This window comes from Hakea prostrata, chromosome 7 (assembly GCF_041222555.1).
Source record: "Hakea prostrata isolate BN-2017 chromosome 7, UWA_Hpros_2, whole genome shotgun sequence".
Lineage (NCBI taxonomy): Eukaryota > Viridiplantae > Streptophyta > Magnoliopsida > Proteales > Proteaceae > Hakea > Hakea prostrata.
In genome coordinates, this window is record NC_142606.1 from 3,660,718 (window position 1) to 3,682,814 (window position 22,097).

The window sequence follows — 22,097 nt, forward strand, 5'->3', positions numbered from 1 at the left end:
CAACTATATGAACAATAGAATGAATATAGCACAACAACGGATCACAAATAATATAAATTTTTATAAAAGACGGCGTGTTTTTTTGGGTTACACATAAGTGTAGATTTCTAACTCCATGAATGTGCAAGACCTAAGTGACACTTGGTAAGTTCATTCCGGAACACGTTACTTGTGCACATTAATCCTCTAATCATCTATTTGTATTCAATTCAATCCATTATCATGCAATTACCAAAAAAAAAAAACATGATTATGCATCAACATAATGTTTTAACTTTTATTTGAAATATCAATTATATATGAGGAGGAAAAAAATCGAGAGAACAAGAGAAAACAGCTTGAGAGAGAGAGAGCATAGAATTCATCAAAACAGTTAATGAACAAAAATTAGTATTGTAAGGTTAGGTAGGGAAATGCCTAGAAACTAGAAAGCTTCCTTTTTAAGAAAATCACAATAGCTAGTAGGTGTATGTAAAACTATATAAACTTTCATTTACTTTGAAAGGAAGAAAGGTATTACAAGAAATAAACCGTATATGTACTACATCATCATATTGCCTATTAATTATATAGGACTTTGTATACATGTCATTTTGCATATAGATTCCTTACCAAAAGAAAATTACACTTGAATTGATTCTTCAAAGATGTTCATGGCAGTTGATGGAAGACCCAACAACAGATTCATGCTGCCCTTGTTTCTTCCATGAGAAAGGAACAAAACAATTTCTTTTTCAGGTAATGTAACACAACCTGAACATGTTGGATTGCCCCAGCCAAAATCTGTAGTATCAAATTCCAGTCTAGTCCATGTAGTGATCAACACAGTAGCTATCAGGGAAGGTCTTTGTCTTGTTAATTCAAAGTAATCTATCGCAGACCTAATGTAGTTATCATTCACCAAGTTGATTGCTTCTTGCACCAGTTGAACTGCAAAAGACAGTGGCTTCTCTATCAACTCTCCAGCTTTGCAGATACAACATGTCAGAACAATTCCATTTCCAAAATATCCCTTTGGCAATGGTGGGTTTAGCTTTGATCTTCCATCTACAGCAAAGAGAAGCTTTGCTTGTTGATGTGGTTTCATCTGAAGTGCCTTACTTCGGGCTCTCCACACTAAAGCTGTGAGTGCTGTGAAACTAGTGCAGCTCTCTAAGTTCCCATCTTCCATGGCCATTTTCTTCAGACGAGCTAGCTTGTCAAGGTCAAAAAGAAAGGATTTAAAAACCATTTTATCTTCCTGATAAAGGGCCACCATGTTGGATACATCATCTATCTCTTTGAACTCATTGTGATTGAACTCAATCTTGGGTGGTTGTCTAGATCTTAATATGTATCTGTCTAGGAATGGAAACACAGTAAAGGGAACTCCTCTTGCAGTCTCAGCCCATGAGTTTATGAACTCCATTGCAGATATCCCATCAACCATGCAATGGTTCATTGTTATGCCAACCACAAACCCTCCACATTTAAACCTCGTTACCTAGCAATAAAACCCAAAAAAATACATACCAAAGTTAAAATATTGTAGCTGTCATGTTGGATTTGGATATGTCTATATATAATGATATATTAGAGTGCAGCTCTACATGTAATTGGATAAGCTTTTGGATTAATTACTATCACAGGGGTAAAATTGTAATCATATGAGGATTACAGTTTTGAGTTCCTCTGTAGATATTTTCTCTTTAAGATAACCTATGAATTAAAAGCAAGCAATAAGGAGGTCTTTGACAGGTGTGAAAATGGTGAAATTTTCAAGAAATAACTGAATTTTTTTCTCTCGGATGGACGTAGGCAATTTTGTCAAATCGTGTTAAATTCCTTATTGAGTGATTTTACTTGTATTCTTCTTTGTAATTTTACATCATAGACTACTTGGCCCATCAAAAGCAGGCATGGAATGAATGAAAGATGAGTAGTTTTGCAATATCATGCATGCAGAATATATCAAACCTGGGATGTTAACAATGGCATCTGTAAAATGTTTACAGCTCCAGAAACAGTATAAACGAGCTGCCCCAATGTCGGAGGATCAGGAACTGTTAGATCTCCTAAAGCTTCAATCTCACTGTCTGCAACAGCTTCAACAAAGGGCACACCTCTATTTGTACACTGGACAATTAGTTTTCCTTCAGAACTGATCATCAAGCTCCCTGCAAGTGGATAAAATTTCACCAAAACCTTAGCCAATGCTTCCTTGATCACTTCATACACAGTCTCAGTACTCTTCCTGTTCTCCTCATCAACCTTGAAGCAATAAACTGTTTGGATAATGGTCGCCACATTTTGATCGAGGTTCGAAAGGAAATACAAACCAGCATTAGTTTCCTCTGCCGGACAGATTAAAACAGGTTCAGATTTCTTAATCTTGATTAGTTCTTCATTTACGTTCAATCCTTCCATCTTTAGCTGCCACAAAAGAGGATAACACACATGATGAGCAAGAACCCAATAGATACTATGAGTGAAACTTTTGTTTAGCCACTGAGGCTCATGGTAACAGAACCCATGAAAGAGATCAAACCCACAAAATGAATGAGAAAATGGGCAATTACCAAAAAAAAAAAGAGAAAATGGGCATGAACTAATACCTCTTATGTAATCTGGGAAATGAAAACTAGAAGAAGACAACTGAAGAAGACTTCCACCCTCCTTTCTGCAGATGATGAAGTGTACGTGTGGACTAGCAAACATGAAGAGTAAGCAGTGCTATATATAGCTGTAAGCCTAGCAAAGTTTTCATTGCAGCTAACAACTAATATTAGAGCGTTGTTGGATGTTAATTAATCCAGACTCAACTGTTCTGAAAAAGACGTGCTTTTGGTTCTTATACAAACACATCTCGTTGGATGATTTGCGAACACATTTGTGTGGCTTTAAAAGGATCGTTATATGTGGCCGGATCTGTAGTGAAAGAGGCGCCTTGCACCAAAAAGGAAAAGCAAAAATAATGAATAAATTTAGGTACATACAATCAAGGTTTAAAGTATCAGTATCGAGTATTGTATCGGTCAAGTAATTTTAAGAGACGTATCGTCATGTATCAAGTATTGTATTGCTCTAACTAATGTATTTTAGTGTAATTTAATGGAAAAACGTATCAAGATGTATTGTATTGGATGGGTCAAATATGGATACGTATCGGCTAGTATCGATCGCATGGTATTGTGAGATACTTCTTGCGTACAAGTCTATATATACTTCACAATCAAAACTTAACCACAGTTTACCCCATATTTTTAAGGCTATGGATTTCTTCTTATGCCTAGTTGTATATAACTTTGGTGGATGTTTAATTGTAACTGAGCTTTAGTCCTACAAGTTTTGGGACCACTGGATACAAAATTTCGATCTCGACTGTTTTCAATCCAAGGGACCCCCAAAACCGACCTATACATTTATGTGCATAATTGAAGCAAGGTCACTTTAATTGAGATAATGTTGTATTTTCTTTTTTTTAGTGGCCTTCCCTTCAAAATTGAGATAATGGTGTATCTTCCACCAATAATGACTACTACTCAATGAAAATGATGTGGATTCCTCTTTGATATGTTATCTAAAAGCTTGACTTTTAGCTTGCTAATTTCTAACCACCAATATTCATCTATGATGTTCAAGGTCATTCAGGTAACCAAAAGGAAGAAAGAATCAAATGGAGTTTCAATCGAATATTTGAAAAAAATCCCAAATATAATATTGTTTTTTCCTCCATTATCCACCCTTATAGGCTCAAGGATGGAAAGGGGGAAATGTGTAGAGGGACAGAGCTTCAAACTGAAAAGTTTGATTCTCTTCCTAGATGGTAGAGTTTGTGTTCCCCTCAGGTCTTCACCACAAATTTAGAGGGGGCTGCCTCTAAATTTTGATGAGAAAAATTAGAAGTGAACTCTACTTAGGGTGTGAACTTTCGATGAATTCTAGCGAATTGGTGAAATTTTGCTAAAATTTCGATAATTTATCCCCTATAATATCATTCGGTTCGTCCTCTACTCATTTGTTTTATTATTTCTAATGTTTCAACTTTCAAGCATGGGTTTTTAACTTTTCATGCATGGCTGTATTCACGTATGTCTTAAGTGGGATACAGTTGGAAATGATGGATTGTATTTCAAAATGATTTTATTGGACAATTGACTTTTATATTTCATATATATTAATATATAACATCACATGGACATGGGGACCAAGACATTAATGAATCAATTGGGTTTTAAAGGCTCCATTACCAAGTCATCAAATCAAAATGCATTTTTATTGAAAATTTGAAATGAAATTTTGAACCACGAGAAGGTAAAAAGAGGTCGTTTTCAAAAAATATTAATAATTAAAATTGAAACTACATTGACATGACATATGATGTAATGAAATGCATTTTAATTTTTAAAAATTATATCTTATAGGAAAAATAAGAATGTATGGACGATATATTGTAAGAAAAGTTATATATCAACAATTTTTTTGTATTTTTAATTTTCGTCCTGGGAAATATTTCGGTTACCACCGAATTGGCAGAAATTCCTTGCCGAATTTCTGTAAAATGTTGTATAATTATACTCCTAATGCATGGTGGAGAAGTATAAAGAGAGCACAGATATCTACTCATCACAGTAAAAGACATGGATTCCAAATGAAAATGTCCTTAGTAAACTATCTCTGATAAGAGGTTAGCATTAGGGACAGAGCCAGGTTTAACATCAAGAGAGACCAGGTATCGATATTTCACACAGATAATGAATTTTCTACCCATTATCTTCTCCAATTAGGGGGAGTTTAAGTTTTGATATTTTACACACAGAAAGAGAGTCAAAGGAGAAATTTCAAATTTTCTATAAGAGAATGGAAATTTTCAAATAATTGGGGCGGGGGTGAGGGAGTGCCAATATTTCACACATAGAAAGGGTTTATGGGGAAAATCTTAAAAGACTAGGGGTTGAGGGGGCAAAGGACCCCTTGCCCTAATGTAGCTTTGCCCATGGTTGCAAGCCTGCAACTACTGTGTTAGAAACACTTCGGTGCAAGTTTTGAGTTTTGAGTTTTGATTTTAATGATAAAGTGATCATAGCTGGACCCACGCAAATGATGTAGAAGAATGGGCTCAACAGCTAGGCCCATTCTTCTACATCATTTGCGTGGGTCCAGCTATGATCACTTTATCATTAAAATCAAAAATGGGCCAGATCAGAAATGGGCTCAACAACTTATTGGGCTTCTTATGTATCCTTCAATACCATTACCGTACCATAGTGGAATAAAAACCGTTTTCTTTTGACTAGTACAAATCGCCTTTAACGACCAATTCATAAACCTGCTTCCTCTCTCTTTAGAAAGGAAATCTGCGGATATTACGGAATTAAAATTTCCACAACCAATAGGAAGCGAGCATTAGTGCTTCACGATCCGTTTCGAAAGCTGGGAGCGCATCTCATACGTTGGCAGAAGTGGAGAAAACACACCTTAGCTCACATCCAGCCGTTCGATATTGCACGAGGATAGACACAGTGAGAACAAATCCTGACCGTCAACTTGGGCTTAACGGCCGATAGTGTGCTCTATAAATAGCGATCTACCAGTTACGCTTTCAAATTTTCTTTTCTGTTTGGTCGTGTTTTTTGAGTTTCCTGCCGAAGATTTTAAGGTATTCTTCGATCTCATTTCTTTTTAATTTCGAAGATTTCTCCTACTCTCTTCTTATAATTTGATTGATTCATTGTACGATTGTTTGAAGTTCGTTCATTATTTTTACCTTCTTATTGTGATTCTTTGATCGTTGTAATGCTCGAATTTTGTTTGTTATGTTGGTCGTGTTTTTGAGTTTCCTGCCGAAGATTTTAAGGTATTCTTCGATCTCATTTCTTTTTAATTTCGAAGATTTCTCCTACTCTCTTCTTATAATTTGATTGATTCATTGTACGATTGTTTGAAGTTCGTTCATTATTTTTACCTTCTTATTGTGATTCTTTGATCGTTGTAATGCTCGAATTTTGTTTGTTATGTTGCGAAATAGATGGTTGTTTCGCTCTTTCTAGGGTTTCGATGATTGATGTTCCTGTCCTGCCTTGAATCAATAGTTAGGGGGATTTTATCATTGCGCTTTTTTTGTTTTCGTTCATTTTCCGGCTTTAACGTGCATTGCTAAATCTTTGACGGTTTTCTCCTGTTCAAGCCATGTCAATGCGTAGGTCTATTTTCAGAGAATTATAAAAATTGATTTTCATTTAAACGGAGGAGTTTCCATTACAACCTGATGGTTGAGAACTTGTGAACTGCAGATGGCTCGTACGAAACAAACTGCCCGTAAATCAACCGGAGGAAAAGCTCCTAGGAAGCAGCTGGCCACCAAGGCTGCTCGTAAGTCTGCCCCAACCACCGGAGGAGTCAAGAAACCTCACAGATACCGTCCTGGAACTGTTGCACTTCGGTATGATTGTTACTAGTCTTGAATTTGGACTTTCGCTGGTAATTTATGGCCTTTGGGTATGTAAAAATATAACGAGTTTTTGTGCGGATATATACAGTGAAATCAGGAAATACCAGAAGAGTACCGAGCTGCTGATCAGGAAATTGCCCTTCCAGAGGCTAGTTCGTGAAATTGCCCAAGATTTTAAGGTATTCATTTATTTATCCGGTAGTTGTTTTTCGGTGTATTTGTGGGTTTTGATTTTGCTCATCTTGGGTTCTAATATTTTATTCTCTGCTGTTGCAGACTGATCTTCGTTTCCAGAGTCACGCCGTCCTGGCGTTGCAGGAGGCTGCCGAAGCCTATTTGGTCGGGTTATTCGAAGATACTAACCTTTGTGCCATTCATGCTAAGCGAGTCACGATAATGCCAAAGGACATTCAGCTGGCCAGGAGAATTCGTGGCGAGAGGGCTTAAGTGGTTTTCTGTACTGAAGAATCATGCTGATCTTGGTAGGTTTAGGTGTATTAGTATCTTCGTTCTTTGTTTTCTTCGAGACCTCTGAGTTCTGTTGAACAGTATATGTGATTGACATTCTGGGATTGTTTGTGAAGAGGGAAGTGAAACCCTTGTGGCCTGATGGATTTATTTGGTTTTTTTTGGTGTAGGTTTGTAATTCAGTAACTGTGGCTGAATGTGACTTCAATTTTTAGTGGTCTGTCTATGTTATGCATCTGCTAACCAGACTGTAGGGATTTACAACCTTTGATTGATATTGGAACATAGGAGTTAAATTGATTAATCTTTTGGAATGGTACTGGCATGATCGTTCAAGGGCAAAGCGTCCCTCAATTCGTCACCTATCATGTTGTCTGTGACTCTGTGTAGCAACGTGACCCATTCAGTCTTTTTATTAATTATGTATAGAAAGAGTGTTATCAGTAGTAAGCTGTAGCCAACTGAATAAATTGGTTTTTTCATATCTAGTCTCTTGGCTCTTACCAAGCAAAAGCTCCATGCACCTGTGAGTCGTTCGGATATTACTTGATTTTTCAGAAGTTCTAGTGTAAACCCCTTTCGAATTCTTAGAAATTTTGAGAAACCAAAGTTCCAACTTTTCATGGAAATGTTTTGAAATCATTGTGGATGTTTGACGTGCTTAGCGCAGTAGAACACCAAAAGCTGCATTTGTGTGTGTCTTAGGGCGGTGGGTGTGGGGGACCTAAGAGATGTTGATGGTACATCCTTCCCATCATGGTAGAAGCAGGGTTTCACACCGTAGGGAGAGAATGGTGGATAATGCATCTCTTTCGTAGAATATTATGTTAGGAGTTAGGACTGAATTTTGAACATCGACTGGCATTTTTAATGACGCTGTTTGAGACGCCTCAATGATTCCCTTTCGGCTGCTACATCTGGAAAAATAATTCAATCTTGAACTTCTGTTAACAGAAAATTTAAAAAAGATTATTCTGGGATTCTTAGTAAGTGTCTTAGAACCTATTAAAATTTGGCGAGCTCCAACCAATTCGAAATTAATGTACTCCACTGGATGTTCAATTTTCGATTAAAATGATGTTTTTCCATCCTCGAAACCGAATAAAAATTTCTGTTCGATTATAGGGTTGAATTGGTTCTTTCCTGTCATGAACAAGTGTAGTGAAAAGTTAGACTCGAATCTCGCAGCATATGTATATATTTCCATTTCTTATATATAGAAAATTCACCCAAAAAAGGGGGAAAAACAAAAATATTGATGTGGGTGAGATAAACCTAAACCTAAGTTTGGGGTGTAATTCTTTATAAAAATTAATGTATACTAGTGAGGTGCGGTACAATCACGGTCCGACATGTTAGGGACAACAGCTTCTATAGTCTCACCTATAATTTTTGGATGTGTTGTTTTTATTTGAAAATATCATGTTCATGGAAAGTTAGATTCTCGTGAGATAAAGTGTATTTTTTTGGGTTATTCTCCTACATAGAAGGGATATAAATGTTATAATCCTAGTTTTTTATGTTTTTTGGTCTCTATGGATATTGTGTTGCAGGAACAAATTCCTTATTTTCCCTTACACTTTCATAGGGGACGCCTGATGTTGCCATATGGGTGCCTAGAGACACAGGCGACATTGGTATACTATGGGCCAGAAGATCAGTTAAAGATGGGATTTAGCACGGCAGATGATGGGCTGAGCTTAGCCCAATATCCATCCATATTTATCTTAATCAAAGTCCAAGTATGAACACCTAACGAACCCAGCCCAAGTATGCATCCACTTTTTGGGGCGACATGTCGCCTGACACAGGCAAAAAGTCAAAAGTCGCAATATTGCCGACAAAAGTGAAGTATCGTGTCTCATGTCGCCCCCAGTGGCATCACGATAAATCGTCGTGTGTTGGCAATATTTATTGTATCTGTCGTTGACACACAGTACAACAAAGATTGGGACTCTTTCCTTATTGTAATTAAGGAAACACAATGGATATTACTGTGCTTCTCAGAATCAAAGCACAGAATCAGAATTTAGTGATAAAACGAGAGTCGCCCCTAACAATCCTTTATATCAGATTACGCAGCTTGGTATGCAATCTCCTAGTTGATTCTGAGCGTACAACACATCCTGAAATCGATTTGCATATGCTTCAGTCCAAACAAGTTTGGAATGATTTACCAACACCACTAAAAATTCGTGATGGAGGAGGTTTGTCTGTTAACTTTTTCACTCCAATGAACCAAACAATCCACACCTTAGAATTTTATAGAAATTTTTTTTTTCCACCCCACTTTTATTCTAGCAAACAAACAGCAATGAAATCCACACCCAAGTCGAGCAAGATGTCCAAAACACCTGCCCAAGTGATGACAACTATGATACGTATTTAGCAGGAGAGGCACCTGGATTTTATATGTATGCACAAGGTGCATCTCTGATTGACAATAATCATAAGAACATGAATGTCCGCATATGAGGAAAAGATGTAGACAGGAAATCTCAGCATACGAAGAAAAGAAAAAAAAAACCTCTCTTCCTCCCTCTCTTCGCATTTGAACTAAAGACCGTCCACATGTAAGAGTGAAAAGAAGAAGGCTGCAAAGCTTATAGAGTAAATATCTTACTTTATGTGCAGCACACCCCATGTATTTGGGCTTGAATTAATGCAACAGAAAACAGGCCAAAAAATAAATTTATTAACTCGTTCCAAATAGAATTCTCCCGGATGTTTTTCCATCTCTATGAACTTCCAGGGCTGGAAACGACCTGGAAATAATGGAAGGAGTCTCACAACATTCAGCCTGAGAAATCCAGTGCCCTCTACAAAGGCCCAGGAAAGGTTCCATTCTCCCTTTGCTCATTCCATCTTTCTATCTGCATCCGTTTATAATATTAAATTCAAAAGGAAAACATTAGCAGCAAAGCAACAGGGAAGAAGAATTGAAGAAAAAAAAAAATGACCACGACCTAGAATAAAACTTTAGAAACATCAAAACTTGGTCCTACTTTATAATCAAAAGAAAAACAAGGGGGTAAGGAAGTACATACCCATTCACCAGGACAGAGTGAGCGGTAAAACTTTGCAAAGTTATCACACTCTGGAGCACCATCCCCTTTTGAAGCTGTGCATCTGAATTAACATGTTTTACCCATCATAAGAATCTACAACTCAGTGGTATTAACAAAGAGTGCTACATGAATTGATATCAAGCTCTTCAATGGAGAGTTGGAGATGTGATAAACTACAAGCAACAAATTCAAATCCAAAGACAAAAAAGTTCAACTCACCTATGATATTCAATATAACGTGTGAAACAATGTCTTGTTTGATTGGTAGTCGGGAAACGGAAATCTGCAGGTGCTGTCTCAATCTGGAATTCAATGACACTACATTAACAATGTTCGTACCTTCTAAAAGACAAGTTATAGATTTAGCCCCCCCCCCCCCCCCCCCAAAAAAAAAAAAAAAAAAAAAAAAAGGGTATAGGAAGGGGTTATTTTTGCTTTAGAACATGGTGACCTTTATTTCTGGTGTCTCTTCAGGAGCTTCTTCCTCTTCAGGAGCTTCTTCCTCCTCAGGAGCTCCATTGCTTTCTTCAGCTGAAGATGTGTCCTCAGTGACTGGTTTCTCATCTTCAGTTGTTTCAACAGGAGATGCCACCAGGACTGGCTCCTCTTCTATCTCCTGCAATGAGTATTGCTGCAAGTGACAGCATTCCAATTAAGCACGAAACTTTTAACTTGTAGAGGGCCCAAATGGTCCTTCAGAATATCTACCACAATTCTCAAAAGTGAGTATTTGATGCCTACACATTGAAGACCCCATACTACTCAAGTGAAGAGAACCCAGAATACATAAAACGGTTATAAATAAAACAAGGTAGTTTAACATATATCAGAAACAACTAAAGAGGAAACTCAAGAATGTAAAACTTAGCAAAGTAAATTTTGAATAAAAGTAAACGCATTTCTTTATCGTGGGCGGCGGGTTGGGAGGGGGGGGGGAGATACCCAGTGAATGAAGCTCTTGCCTTGGCACAGTCTAGGGAGGGTCATACTGAAGCAGTACCCCTTTAAAGAGAGGTTGTTTTCGGACTCGGGCCTGAGAGCTTGAGACAACTTGCCAACAATGAACAGAGCAACCTTACAATTGCACCAAGTCCGTCTTTATTCCATAAATAATGATACGATGATCAACATTCAAATAAATCTGAAGAATAGACTGATCAATTATTTGGACTCACCCTCACCAAGACACCTAGAAAATTGTATGTTTTGCTCTTTTGCTTTCTTCCTTCTCTTTATCACAATTGAAGTCTCATTGAATAAACCAAGGGGGTGAAAGAACTGTCTTTTTTACCTCAAGTTACATCTTCTAAAGCACCCCTGGGAAGACTAAAGAACTTGTTTCTATGTATTAAAGCTCTGGGATTCGAGTTATTCCAGAGATTTTGCTAATACAGAGCCAGAAGCGGAATAGAGAGATTCTCAGTTTACTGACCCCACAATTATGCCAACTCACAAAATTGACCATCAATGCTTCATGAGGAAGATCTAGAACTATGGATTTATTCAAAATCCTTGGCTTCCAAATCTTCTGGCCTTCCTGACTTTCCTAGACTAAACGTACCCATCAGTGCTTCCAAGGTGCTGATTCAAACAGGGCAACTGAGAATCAGCAATAAACTCCACTGGTACTTCCAGCAGAACCAGAACAGCTGAATTTTGATAGAGATGAAATATTATGTTCAACCATCTAACAGTAAAGCGGGAGAAACGGTATCTTGACCCTTTGAAGTTATAAAACATAATCTGCTCTAATATCAGTTATAAAAAAAATGCACCATATACAGCCACAACAAGCTATAACCCAGTTGCAAATGCAAGTCAAACTCTTATTCCTAGCAAGACCTGCCATCCATTCAAAAGAAGACTACAGAGAAAAGCACATCATTTTCTCACTCAGAATTTTGAATTCAAAATAAGGATGAAATTAAAAGGTAAAATTTTAAGTCAAACAAACCTCTCAATCCTAATCTAACTAGAAATCAACTCAAAATACCCACAAACAGATAGGAACCAGAAGGATGGCCAATGAATGGGGTAGCCAGCTCATTGCACGAACAGATTCTGCCAAGTCTGTAAAGAGGGCTATGAGCTGCATCTCTGGTTCACAAAGAACCATAGAGGAGAAAACCCAATCCAAGCAGGCAGCAACCAGAACTTGAGCCAACAACCCATGAACCAGTTTGTAATCTAAAATTGATTTCAAAAGACATAAAGATAACAGGGCAATCTTTAAAGATTTAAATTTCTCAGAACCAAAGACTTTCAAGGCAATCGTGACACTCAACCGTTACATACTGTACAAAGTAATTGGCATTGGCCTTACATATCAGGTTTAGTAAACTATTTTGTGACAACATAAATAAAGGTTAAGGTCAAATAACTTGAGCAATAACAAATTGGCAGCATGGCTATTAAAAAAGGTACCGCAGAAAATTTTGATATTCCAAAGGTGTGCTACCAAGAAATTGAAAACAAGGCCTGATCCTGAGTATTCCTGATTACTGTCATATGAATTATCTAAATTCTTTCAAGGAACAACAAAGCTCCTAAGAAGAGACGGAAGATACAAAAAGGGTAGCAAAGCGACATCTTACCAGAGGACCCTCAAGAGCCATGAACCACTAAGCCAGAATTTATTTATTTTTCCTCTAAAACCCAAACCATGATAGTTTTCGCACCAAATTGTCACATTTGGTTTGAGATTAAAAATTTTCCAATTTAAAATTATACAAAGACATAGTAATTTCAAATAGGAACAACATCGAACATTCTCAGTGATTCTCGCATCGCATGTACCCCTCATCGAGTTTTCAGATTCTTTTTAAGAGTAGGGCGGGCGGAATGATAACTGACATATGAACCAGATATTGCAAGAATAGATACTCATTACTTACACTGATATCTGAAACAAATATCATTCATGTTAACAGTAGCATGGACCCCGATTCATGAAAAAAAACAAAAAACTAGACAATGAATTAGCAACAGTAAAAACCATCCACAGTAAAGGTCCCCTTCAAAACGTTTACGATTTCCATATCATCGAACATAGACGATGAAAACGACGACTTCTTTAATCAAGCCTAACAAATCGGAAACAACAGATCCAGCTCTGTAAGTTGCTGCATAAAATATGGATCAATCGGGTAAAAGAAAATTGGTATTTGTAATTCAAATAACTGCATCATGTAAGATCCAATCAAAAATGAAAATAAGAAGAAAAAATGGAAGCATTTGAGTGCAAACAACGGAAGGAAAGAGCGAGTAAGAAATAAGCATACCGCAGCTAGGCTTGGGGCTTTCTGGCTCTCTACTTCCGCCATGGGTTTCGACGGATCTGATCTCGTGTCTTCACCGTCTTCTGCTTATCTTCTTCAAAATCTGAGAAAAATGAAGCGAGGATTTCCAACAACAGTAGGTAAGAATTGAGACAGGAGGCGAGAACTGTGAGGAGAGTCGCTATTGGGCCATTTGGAATCCGGGAAAATTAGAATCGACCGGGTTCTACCTCCAAGACCGGTTATCGGCCGAAGAAATGGACCGGCCTGGATCTCCCCAAAAATTTATTCACTTTGGCATCTCTCAATGGTTAAAATTTTATAGAATTTTTTTTTAAGAAAATGGGACTTTATATTAACAGAAATAAATAGAATACAAACAATAATACAGGATTAGGTTCTAAAGAACCTACGACCCTGTCGCTTTTCTACAATATATTGAGAGAGCTGAGTAGGCAAAGAGAGAGGATCCAACAAAATTTCTTGGTCCAACGTTATCAATCCGGCTAAGAAATCCACACACCTATTAATCTCCCTAACACCATGCACCAAAATATAATCTTGAAACAAAGATCTCAAGTGAATAATACAAAATATGCTAAAACCGTCCTTTACGCATTCCTTAATTTTTTTGTTCTTTTTTCCGTAAACTACACATTCTTTAATTTATACCATGCTATCATCTCTCCCTCATTCCAAGACCCACACATATAATAGAAGGTTAACATCAATTTTTTAGCCTCTAAATTCTTAGATTGTGTGTTTGTTTTTTGTCTGAGGGAGACTAATAACTGTGCTGATTTCCTGACAATGATGCTTGTCTTTGTGCCGAGCAGAGTTCACTGGCTAAGACCCACACATATAATAGAAGGTTAACATCAAATTTTTAGCCTCTAAATTCTTAGATTATGTGTTTGTTTTTTTCTACCGAGGGAGACAAATAGAAGGTTTAGATTTCCTAACAATGATGCTTGTCTCTGTGCCGAGTAGAGTTCACTGGCCAAGACCCACTTCTTGATTATCCGAACTTTGTATTTCATATGTTTGTTCTTCTTTGGTTGAATGATTTTAAATTACCAAAAAAAAATAGAAGGTTTATATCTCTCTGCCATTTGATGGTGTAGCAATTGTATACCCTAGATATTATATTAGTTTCTAATCCTTCATTCGTTGTTAGTTGTAGGTTCATCTTTTTTTTCCCTTTGATACAATACGGAATCTACTGTCTGTAGTATGCCATGTCTTTTATTTGTGGGCAAGGCAAATGTTTTTTATATTTTACTTGCAGTCTCTTATTTATATATATAGTTATTGATCTTCCTTTTTGTTGTATTTTTTTTTCTTTCAAATTATCTTACAGTAGTTGAGACTTTGGGAATTTCCTGTCATGCAATATGCAGCATGCTTCTTTTTATTTTTGGGTAATCGCAACATTTTTTTTTTTAATATATATTTTATTTTGAAGAGAATGCTATCTAAATATGTAGTGATATTGTTAAGACTTAAGACACATGATTGCTTTTAAAGAAAACGGATGATGAATGCTTTTTGTAATTTCTAGTCTTTTTTTTCTTTTCTGGTGGAATACTTTACAGGTTGAACGTATTGGTCATCTAGTGGAGAATTGTTGGGCATTTAAACCAAGTACTTGTAGTATAGTAAGGAGTGTTTGATGGAATCACTATCATCGGAAGGCCTACCAGGCTTGAAAGAAATTGCCATAGCGCTGCATGGCGAGCCAAGGAAGATGCGACCGGAGTTTCCCAGCGTGTGAGTCGTGAAGCACTGGAAATGAAAATTCCCATAGAGGAAGTAGCAAGAGAGAGCCCTAGGCAGGAGGGTTGAGTAGGAAGCTTTGGTAGGACGACCGAATCAAGCCTCGAGGAAAAGATGTAAGGCTAAGAGACCAAGAGCTCAAGAAGTGGGAGCAGTCCTTGTGTGGAGCAAGCAATAGGAAGAGCATAGGTAATTAGAGAGTTGGGGTCATTGTGAAAACTAGCATAGAGATCACTAACTGCTATGGAAGTTGAGCATAGGTACTTAGGTTTGACTTCAAGGTTGAAGGTGTGTTCAAAAACTATAACAAACGTTGAAACAGTTAACAATCAAAACAAAAACAAAAACAAAAAACTGAAGAGACATTGTTTTGTTTCGATATTGTAGGTAAAGACGAAGTCACCACTAAACCACTGTTTATCTTTTTTTTCAAATTCCTGGTCTTCTGTTTATCTGTACCTATATATTTGATTCACAATTTTCTTTACTCTTTCATTGATTTGTAAATTGAATTTCTTACGAGTTTTGCTGAGTTCATCCTAGAGTCGAATTGCAGGTCTTGGCTCTATCCCCTGCATCTGCTCAGGAAAGGGACTTTTGCCATCTCCTTTCTTTTGGCCAAGGTATGATACCACAGATCTAACTTTTAAACAGTAATTTTTATCTGTTTCTTGTATGCAATAGGATTAATATTAGAATTAGAAATTTATCATCAAAGAGGATCAGAGATGCATTCAAAATTTGGTCGGTTTGAACAACAATTCAAGGAGACAAAGAACAAATCGACAACAGTGGAGGCAAAGAAAGAGTGCTTGCTCGACGAACCCAGAGACACCAAAGAAGCAAACTCGAAGATGAGTAAGGCCATGGGTGTGGATGCTTTTTCTGCACACCAACAGCTCGACCAGGTTCATCAATGGTCCACAGTAGCAGTGGAAGGGAAGGACGATGATGCTGCTACTGTTGAGATTGTTGAGGATGTGTGGAATGAGACCAGGCCCAATGCTAGAAGGGTTCAAAGACTCTATGCAGAGGTTGAATCCTTGAAGGAGTCTTTAGCTAATTCAACTAACCAGTTAGAAATCTCACACATAGATGTACAAGCCCAGAGGATGGAACTCGGTAAGGCAAAATACCTTCGGGCGGCATTGGAGGAAAAAGAAGCAACATTGAAGAAGTTGAAAGAGAATTTGATCAATGCAGAACGGTCAGAGTCTCATGCATTGGATGAGTTATCTGAAGCTAACATGAGGCTTCATGTGACAGAGTATGAAATGGAGAAAGCAAAGGAATCAGAATCTAAAATGTTCAGCTTTCTGGCATTACAAACAAAACAGCTTGAACAAACCAAGATTTTGCTTGAAGAGTGTAGGCTTGAGATAACCTGTCTCAATGAGAAGGTTGAATATTTGGAAAGATCAGGTGAGCAAAACAGTATAAAAAATGCCCCATCTTATAATTGTTATTCACATTTTAAGGGAATGACTGTTGGTGCATTTAAGCCTGAGCATCAAGTTGTACAAGAATGCCCGGACCGTAGCAAAGGGGAAGCACTATCTCAATCAAAGGTCGAAGCTTTTGCCCGTGAGTTGAAACTTCTTAGAACCAAACTGAAGTTAGCTACAGATGCAGAGAAGAAAAATAGGAAGGCCATGGATGATATGGCAATAGTACTCAGAGAGGTTTTAACGGAGACCAATGAGACTAAGGCAAAACTCATCTCAATCCAACTTGAAAGAGAGAATGCAATGAGAGAGGTAGAAAGCGAAGCAAGAAAAGAAGCACAGAGACTGAGACTAGAGGTCGAGGAGTCAAACTTGATCTGGAACAGAAAAGAACTTGCACTTCTTAATTGTATCAAGGGACTTGAGGAAGAATTTGATGACATAAAAGAAGAGAACAGCAGATTGTCAGAATCACTGAGGGAGGAAAAGGAAATCGCTAAGATGTCAAAGGAAGAAGCCAACAAATTGCGAGATATAATCAAACAAGCAGTGAATGATGCTAATGCTGCGAAAAAAGCTGCAGAGATTGCCAGGACTGAGAATTGCCAACTCAAGGATATCCTGGCAGAGAAAGATGTTACTTTGCAAGATCTAACCTTTGAAAATGAAAGTCTGAGAATCAATGAAGCCTCTGCTCTTGAGAATATCAAGAGCTTGAGGAGATTATTTTCAACAGCTACATCACCAAGGACACCTTCACAGTCACCAAGTGAAGCATTCAGTCAACAAATTCTAACACGCAAAGAGAATGAAGACGATAAAACACTAGTGGAAACGGTCAACAAACTAACAGGACACAAGGAAGGAAACGAGGAACCGAAAAAAGAGAAGACACTCAAGACTTCTTCAGTACTCACCTATGATGCAATGACATTAAACTCTCAAGATTTTGATCATCTGGATGAGAACCAAGTAAACAACATAGATGAGGATAGAAACAAAGAAAGTAAGAAGAGAGCGTTACTAAGAAGATTTGGGAATCTCCTGAAAACTAATCTTCCTTAGGGTGGAGGTCATCCATTAACTAACCACTCACTGATATAATTCTGCCCTAACACGTTTGATTTTGATTACTACAACAACATAGTTCATTATTTCTCTCAGAGAAGTTTGTGTATTGTTTGTTTGTAAATGTAAGATGTAATCTAATGCATATACCATTCTGAGAAGTTCAGAAGTTTGGTTTTTATCTTGGACTGATTTAGACTTTGAAATGTGATGCATGACTAATCTAGACCATGTCCTCCACATGATAGAATCGGTGCCTTCAATCTTTGGACAAATGACCAACTCTTGCAACAAATATCATTAGAGTTAAATTTAAATTATACAGTAACCTGCATCATGTAATCCATTCAAGGCAACAAAGAATGCCCTTGAGATTCTGAAAACATTTCCTGAGAAGGATTCATGGTGCAGTCTTCTCCCTGTAAGCTTTTATTGTTGGAATTACAAGCAATTAGTACCCAAGAAGTGATAAAAGAGCAAGGAAGATGGGGCAACTCATACATCCAAGTATTTATCTGTCCATCCATATCAAGCAACGCAAGCTTTTTCCCCTGGAGTAGTAAATCAAAAGCTTTGTTTATGTCCTGGAAGCCCACCTCGTGAGTTATGAAATCGTCCAATTGAATCTCCTGCAATTCCCATACATCGCCCACCATCAGTAAAATGGGTTCTTAGCTTTAAAGCATGATATAATTATACAAACCTGTTTAACTGTTGAAGAGACTACATACCTTGTCAAGATACATTTTGGCAAGACGAGGAATATCAGTTTTAGCTTTAGTGCCCCCAAACAAGGACCCAGAAATGCTCTTCCCTCGGAGGATCTGGATGGAGTTGACGCTAATAGGTGCCCCATGCATCTCCACCCCCAATATCACTGTCGTCCCCCAACCCTATACATCATCAATTACAGTGAAACAGTATATTTCATTAGACATAGGGATCACCGGATCAGCTATATGGAAGAAAACCCAGAAATAAATATGGAGTGAAGTTCTCCAATTGGTCTTATTGGTTATTTTCCAGATTGTCTATTCTATCTCTGGTTGGTGCCTAAGTGGAGGAACGAACTGGACAGGGTTGAGATGTAAAAGGGGTGTGGTTTGTTGTAATACATACAGGTCTACAACTGGCAAAGGCGTCTGCCATTACACTAGCCAAGCCAATGCATTCGAAGCAATAGTCAGCACCTCCTTCAGTCATTTCTGCAATCACCTGTTATGCAACATGCTCCATTACTTAAAAAGAGAAAACAGTGATCACAATGGATTATTATAACTCCATGAAGGAAACACAGAGGCAAAGAAACAGACGGACCTCGCTGATGGGTTTCTCTCCACAGTCCTTTGGATTCACAAAGTCGGTGATTCCAAATTTCTTTCCTGCAAAAAAAAAAAAAAAACCCCACAAACTTTACTTTATTCGTCATTCCTAATCTGGTTTATTGTGGATAAATCATTAGATAATGAATAAATAATTACATTTCTCAACAAGTAAGCAAGAGTTGGGGACATAAAGCATCAAACCTATCTCATATTTTTCAGGATTCAGGTCAACACCGATAATTTTTGAAGCTCCATTCGATTTTGCTCCCACTGCAACCTGAATTCATGTAGGATGTACCCAGTAATTCTGTGTTTTTTTGTACAAGATACTCATTTGTATCTAAGAAGATAACTTTTGTGTGGTGGTTTATCTGGGTTTTCAGTTTCACAAAAGCCATGAGCAAAAGATTGTCAAACAATTTCGATTCCGTAAAAGACCGATCTTTAAGTATATTGGTAAGTTTTCACATCAATACTAAGAAGGGACCATGAGATGTTGAAATCGGAATTGGAATTTTGTAAAAGAGAGTGAGACATTGTAATGAATGAAGAAAATATGAACTGGAAAAAAGAAAAAAGTCAGCGCATACATACAGCTAATCCAACTGCTCCAAGTCCAAAAATTGCTACGGTGGACCCTTTCTCCACTTTGGCTATCTTTGTTGCTGCCCCCACCCCTGCATTACCACATGAATCCAATCTAAATAATCTTTCTTAATTTTGTTCTTCATTCGATGAACTTGTGTGTTTGCAAGAAAAGCATCAGATTAGTTGGTGGAATATCTAAAATCCATATCAACAAGTCAGAATGAGAAACATCAACTAGTCCATGAAGTGGTTAAGATAAGGCTTTCAGAACAAAAAAAATATTAAACCTGGGTTTCGTCAGCTTGTATGTTTTAATATTATATAGCATGATTTGAAAAGAAAGAATAAAGATTTGAAAAGAAAGAATAAAGAAAAAGAAAACTCCAGAGATTTAATATTCCAATCTTCTTGCAAAGTTCCTGATTGAACCCCAGAAAAGGTTTTGGGCCACAGGAGTAGAGAGATTTACCAGTAGAAACGCCACAGCTAAGCAAGCAAGCCTTGTCGACAGGGATAGGTACGGTGAGCTTGACCAGGTGAATTATATCCACCACTGTATATTCAGAGAAGCTTGAAACACACAAGAAATGGTTAATCACTTCACCATTTGAGTCCTTGAATCTGCTAGTTCCATCCCTTGGCATTCCTGGGTTTACACTGAATGGTATCTTTGAGCAGATGTTGCTCTTCTCTGACTTGCAGTCTTTACATTCTTCACAGTTTGCCAAGAACACTGGAACCACTATGTCCCCTTTCTGCATTTCCTTCACAAACTCCCCTACACTCTCCACAACTCTGAAAGACATAGAAAAGGATAAAAATTCATTAGTGACTTAGATAGAAATGTTTCTTTTTTGGGGGGAATGAAATTTAACTGAAATTACCCTACTGCTTCATGCCCAAAAATGGTAGGAAAAAACCCAAAAGGTCTCTGCAACAACGAAAAATTGAATTAAAACTGTTATTCTCTACCCAAGTTGAAGTTTATTTTTTGAGTTGGAAGAAGAAAGCAGAGATTTAAAATTAGAACTTACTTGCATCTTCCAGAAGGTAACATCGCTATGACAGAGAGAGGAACAGAGTACCTTGACTCGAACTTCCCAAGCTTGAGGAGGAGCTACTTCGATTTCTTCTATAACTAGAGCTTCTTCTGGGTTCTTGCATATTGCAGCTGTTGACATCAAAGAGTTAAGAACAGAGACTGTAAGAGATTAATCAAAAAAGAAAGAAAAGGATTCCTGTTAAGAAGAATGAACCTTTGCACCGGATGGGTTTCCCAGTAGTATCTGCAGGTTTTGTCCCAATTTTCCCATCCATGGTTTTGAAACGAAAGAAAAATGAATCTCTTGCTTGCTCTCCTTGATCAGCAAAACATTCGACAAAGAAACGGATTCACATTCTCGGTAATTCCTCCACAGAAATAGAGTACAGCAACAGTGCTGCGCATTAAGCGGTGGGTGTGGGAGACCACATGCATTCAGATTTTCTTATTCATTCATTATTCTGTAACGTTTGTCTATTTTAATTCACTCTCTCCCAACTGTCAGACGGGAAATTTGACAAATTGACAATTAAAGAAACAAAGTTTTCAGGGGCATTGGATAAGATGAGGTTTATCCAAAAACAAAAAAAACAAAAAAAAACAATAAAGAGGAAGAAGATGAGGTTTATTGTGAACATCTCTTCTTTGCCTCTATGATTTGGATTTCCTTTCTTTTCTTTTGAAGAGTTTATTATGACATAATCTCAATAGAAAAAATAGTTAAATAATTTTATATAAGAGAATTTTAAATATATATGCTGCATACATCCCCTGGTGTTAGGTAACTATGAACAATAAAAAAAATATACGAAAATACAATACATAAAAATTTTTGTATGAAAATATAATACATATAAATATTTGTATGAAAATACAATGTATGGAAAAGATTTAATAAAGAAACCAATCAAGCCAAAGCCAAATTAGGATATTAATTAATGAAAAGATGAGATGGTATGGAAAGAATTCGAATTGATTGAATAATGAATGGAAATAATTCAAATGAGAGGAGGAAATAATATGAAAAAAATCAAATAAGATACAATTAGAGAAATGATGAAAAATCATTCTTATCATGCCTAATAGAGTTTTTTACAATTCCTCTCTTTACATGTATAAGTTCATATACCTTTGGCTCAATAGATTCCTTTGTATCCACAAATGATACTTCATTGGTTCCCCCTCCTAGAGGTTGGTTCTCTTAAACTTAATGGTGATAGTACTTGGAGTGGGGAGTCTCGAAATGGAGGGATTGACAATATTATTCTAGATGATCAAAGCCTTTTGATTTTAGCATTTTCTAGCGTCATCTTTTATGACTCAATTTGTGTAGCCGAAGCTTCTACAATTCAAACAGGTCTTTTTCAAGCTGGTCGAACTAGCAAATAGTGTCTCATTGATGAATTTGATTGCTTGGACATTGTCAACCCGTTGAATTCGAAAGAGGAAGATAAAGTTGCAAACTATGAGTCTATGACATCTTAGATCTAAAATGGTCTTTTATTTTTTATTTTTTCTCTCATGTTCCAAGATTCATAAATGTTGTTGCGACATCCATCGCAATTGGCCAGTTATCAATTCTTGATTTTTGTAATTATGTAACCCATAA

General features: G+C 37.2%; 4 protein-coding genes across 6 annotated transcripts; 1 reads left to right on the forward strand and 3 right to left on the reverse strand.

The window, feature by feature from the left end:
- Positions 1-518: 518 nt before the first annotated feature.
- Positions 519-2,674, reverse strand: LOC149009047 (omega-hydroxypalmitate O-feruloyl transferase-like). Its single transcript, XM_089163171.1, has 3 exons — positions 2,595-2,674; positions 1,957-2,412; positions 519-1,483 (listed from the first exon to the last, which is right to left on the reverse strand). The coding sequence occupies exons 2-3, from the start codon at positions 2,404-2,406 to the stop codon at positions 623-625; spliced, it is 1,311 nt and encodes a 436-aa protein (XP_089019297.1). The 5' UTR covers positions 2,407-2,412; positions 2,595-2,674; the 3' UTR covers positions 519-622.
- A 2,904-nt stretch (positions 2,675-5,578) lies between these two features.
- On the forward strand, positions 5,579-7,212 carry LOC149009048 (histone H3.3). Of its 3 annotated transcripts, XM_089163650.1 has the most exons (5): positions 5,738-5,836; positions 6,273-6,421; positions 6,519-6,609; positions 6,707-6,912; positions 7,069-7,212. In XM_089163650.1, exons 2-4 carry the CDS (start codon positions 6,273-6,275, stop codon positions 6,875-6,877), a joined length of 411 nt encoding a protein of 136 aa, XP_089019776.1. In that variant the 5' UTR covers positions 5,738-5,836; the 3' UTR covers positions 6,878-6,912; positions 7,069-7,212. The 3 variants fall into 3 exon arrangements, with proteins under 3 accessions (XP_089019775.1, XP_089019776.1, XP_089019774.1); XM_089163649.1 differs by lacking the exon at positions 5,738-5,836 and adding an exon at positions 5,579-5,638 and having other exon boundaries at positions 6,707-7,212; XM_089163648.1 differs by having other exon boundaries at positions 5,739-5,836; positions 6,707-7,212.
- Positions 7,213-9,168: 1,956 nt separating this feature from the next.
- On the reverse strand, positions 9,169-13,410 carry LOC149009049 (cytochrome c oxidase subunit 6b-3-like). The gene is made up of 5 exons (XM_089163729.1): positions 13,248-13,410; positions 10,418-10,597; positions 10,186-10,268; positions 9,946-10,027; positions 9,169-9,771 (listed from the first exon to the last, which is right to left on the reverse strand). The coding sequence occupies exons 1-5, from the start codon at positions 13,287-13,289 to the stop codon at positions 9,718-9,720; spliced, it is 441 nt and encodes a 146-aa protein (XP_089019855.1). The 5' UTR covers positions 13,290-13,410; the 3' UTR covers positions 9,169-9,717.
- Positions 13,411-17,962: 4,552 nt separating this feature from the next.
- Positions 17,963-21,031, reverse strand: LOC149009050 (alcohol dehydrogenase-like 1). Its single transcript, XM_089163896.1, is given in 11 exon segments — positions 17,963-18,089; positions 18,091-18,162; positions 18,265-18,426; positions 18,653-18,748; positions 18,851-18,915; positions 19,060-19,135; positions 19,453-19,535; positions 19,916-20,241; positions 20,331-20,377; positions 20,481-20,617; positions 20,703-21,031. Coding segments are annotated over 11 exon segments (1,170 nt in total). The 5' UTR covers positions 20,764-21,031; the 3' UTR covers positions 17,963-18,044.
- Between the last annotated feature and the right edge of the window lie 1,066 nt (positions 21,032-22,097).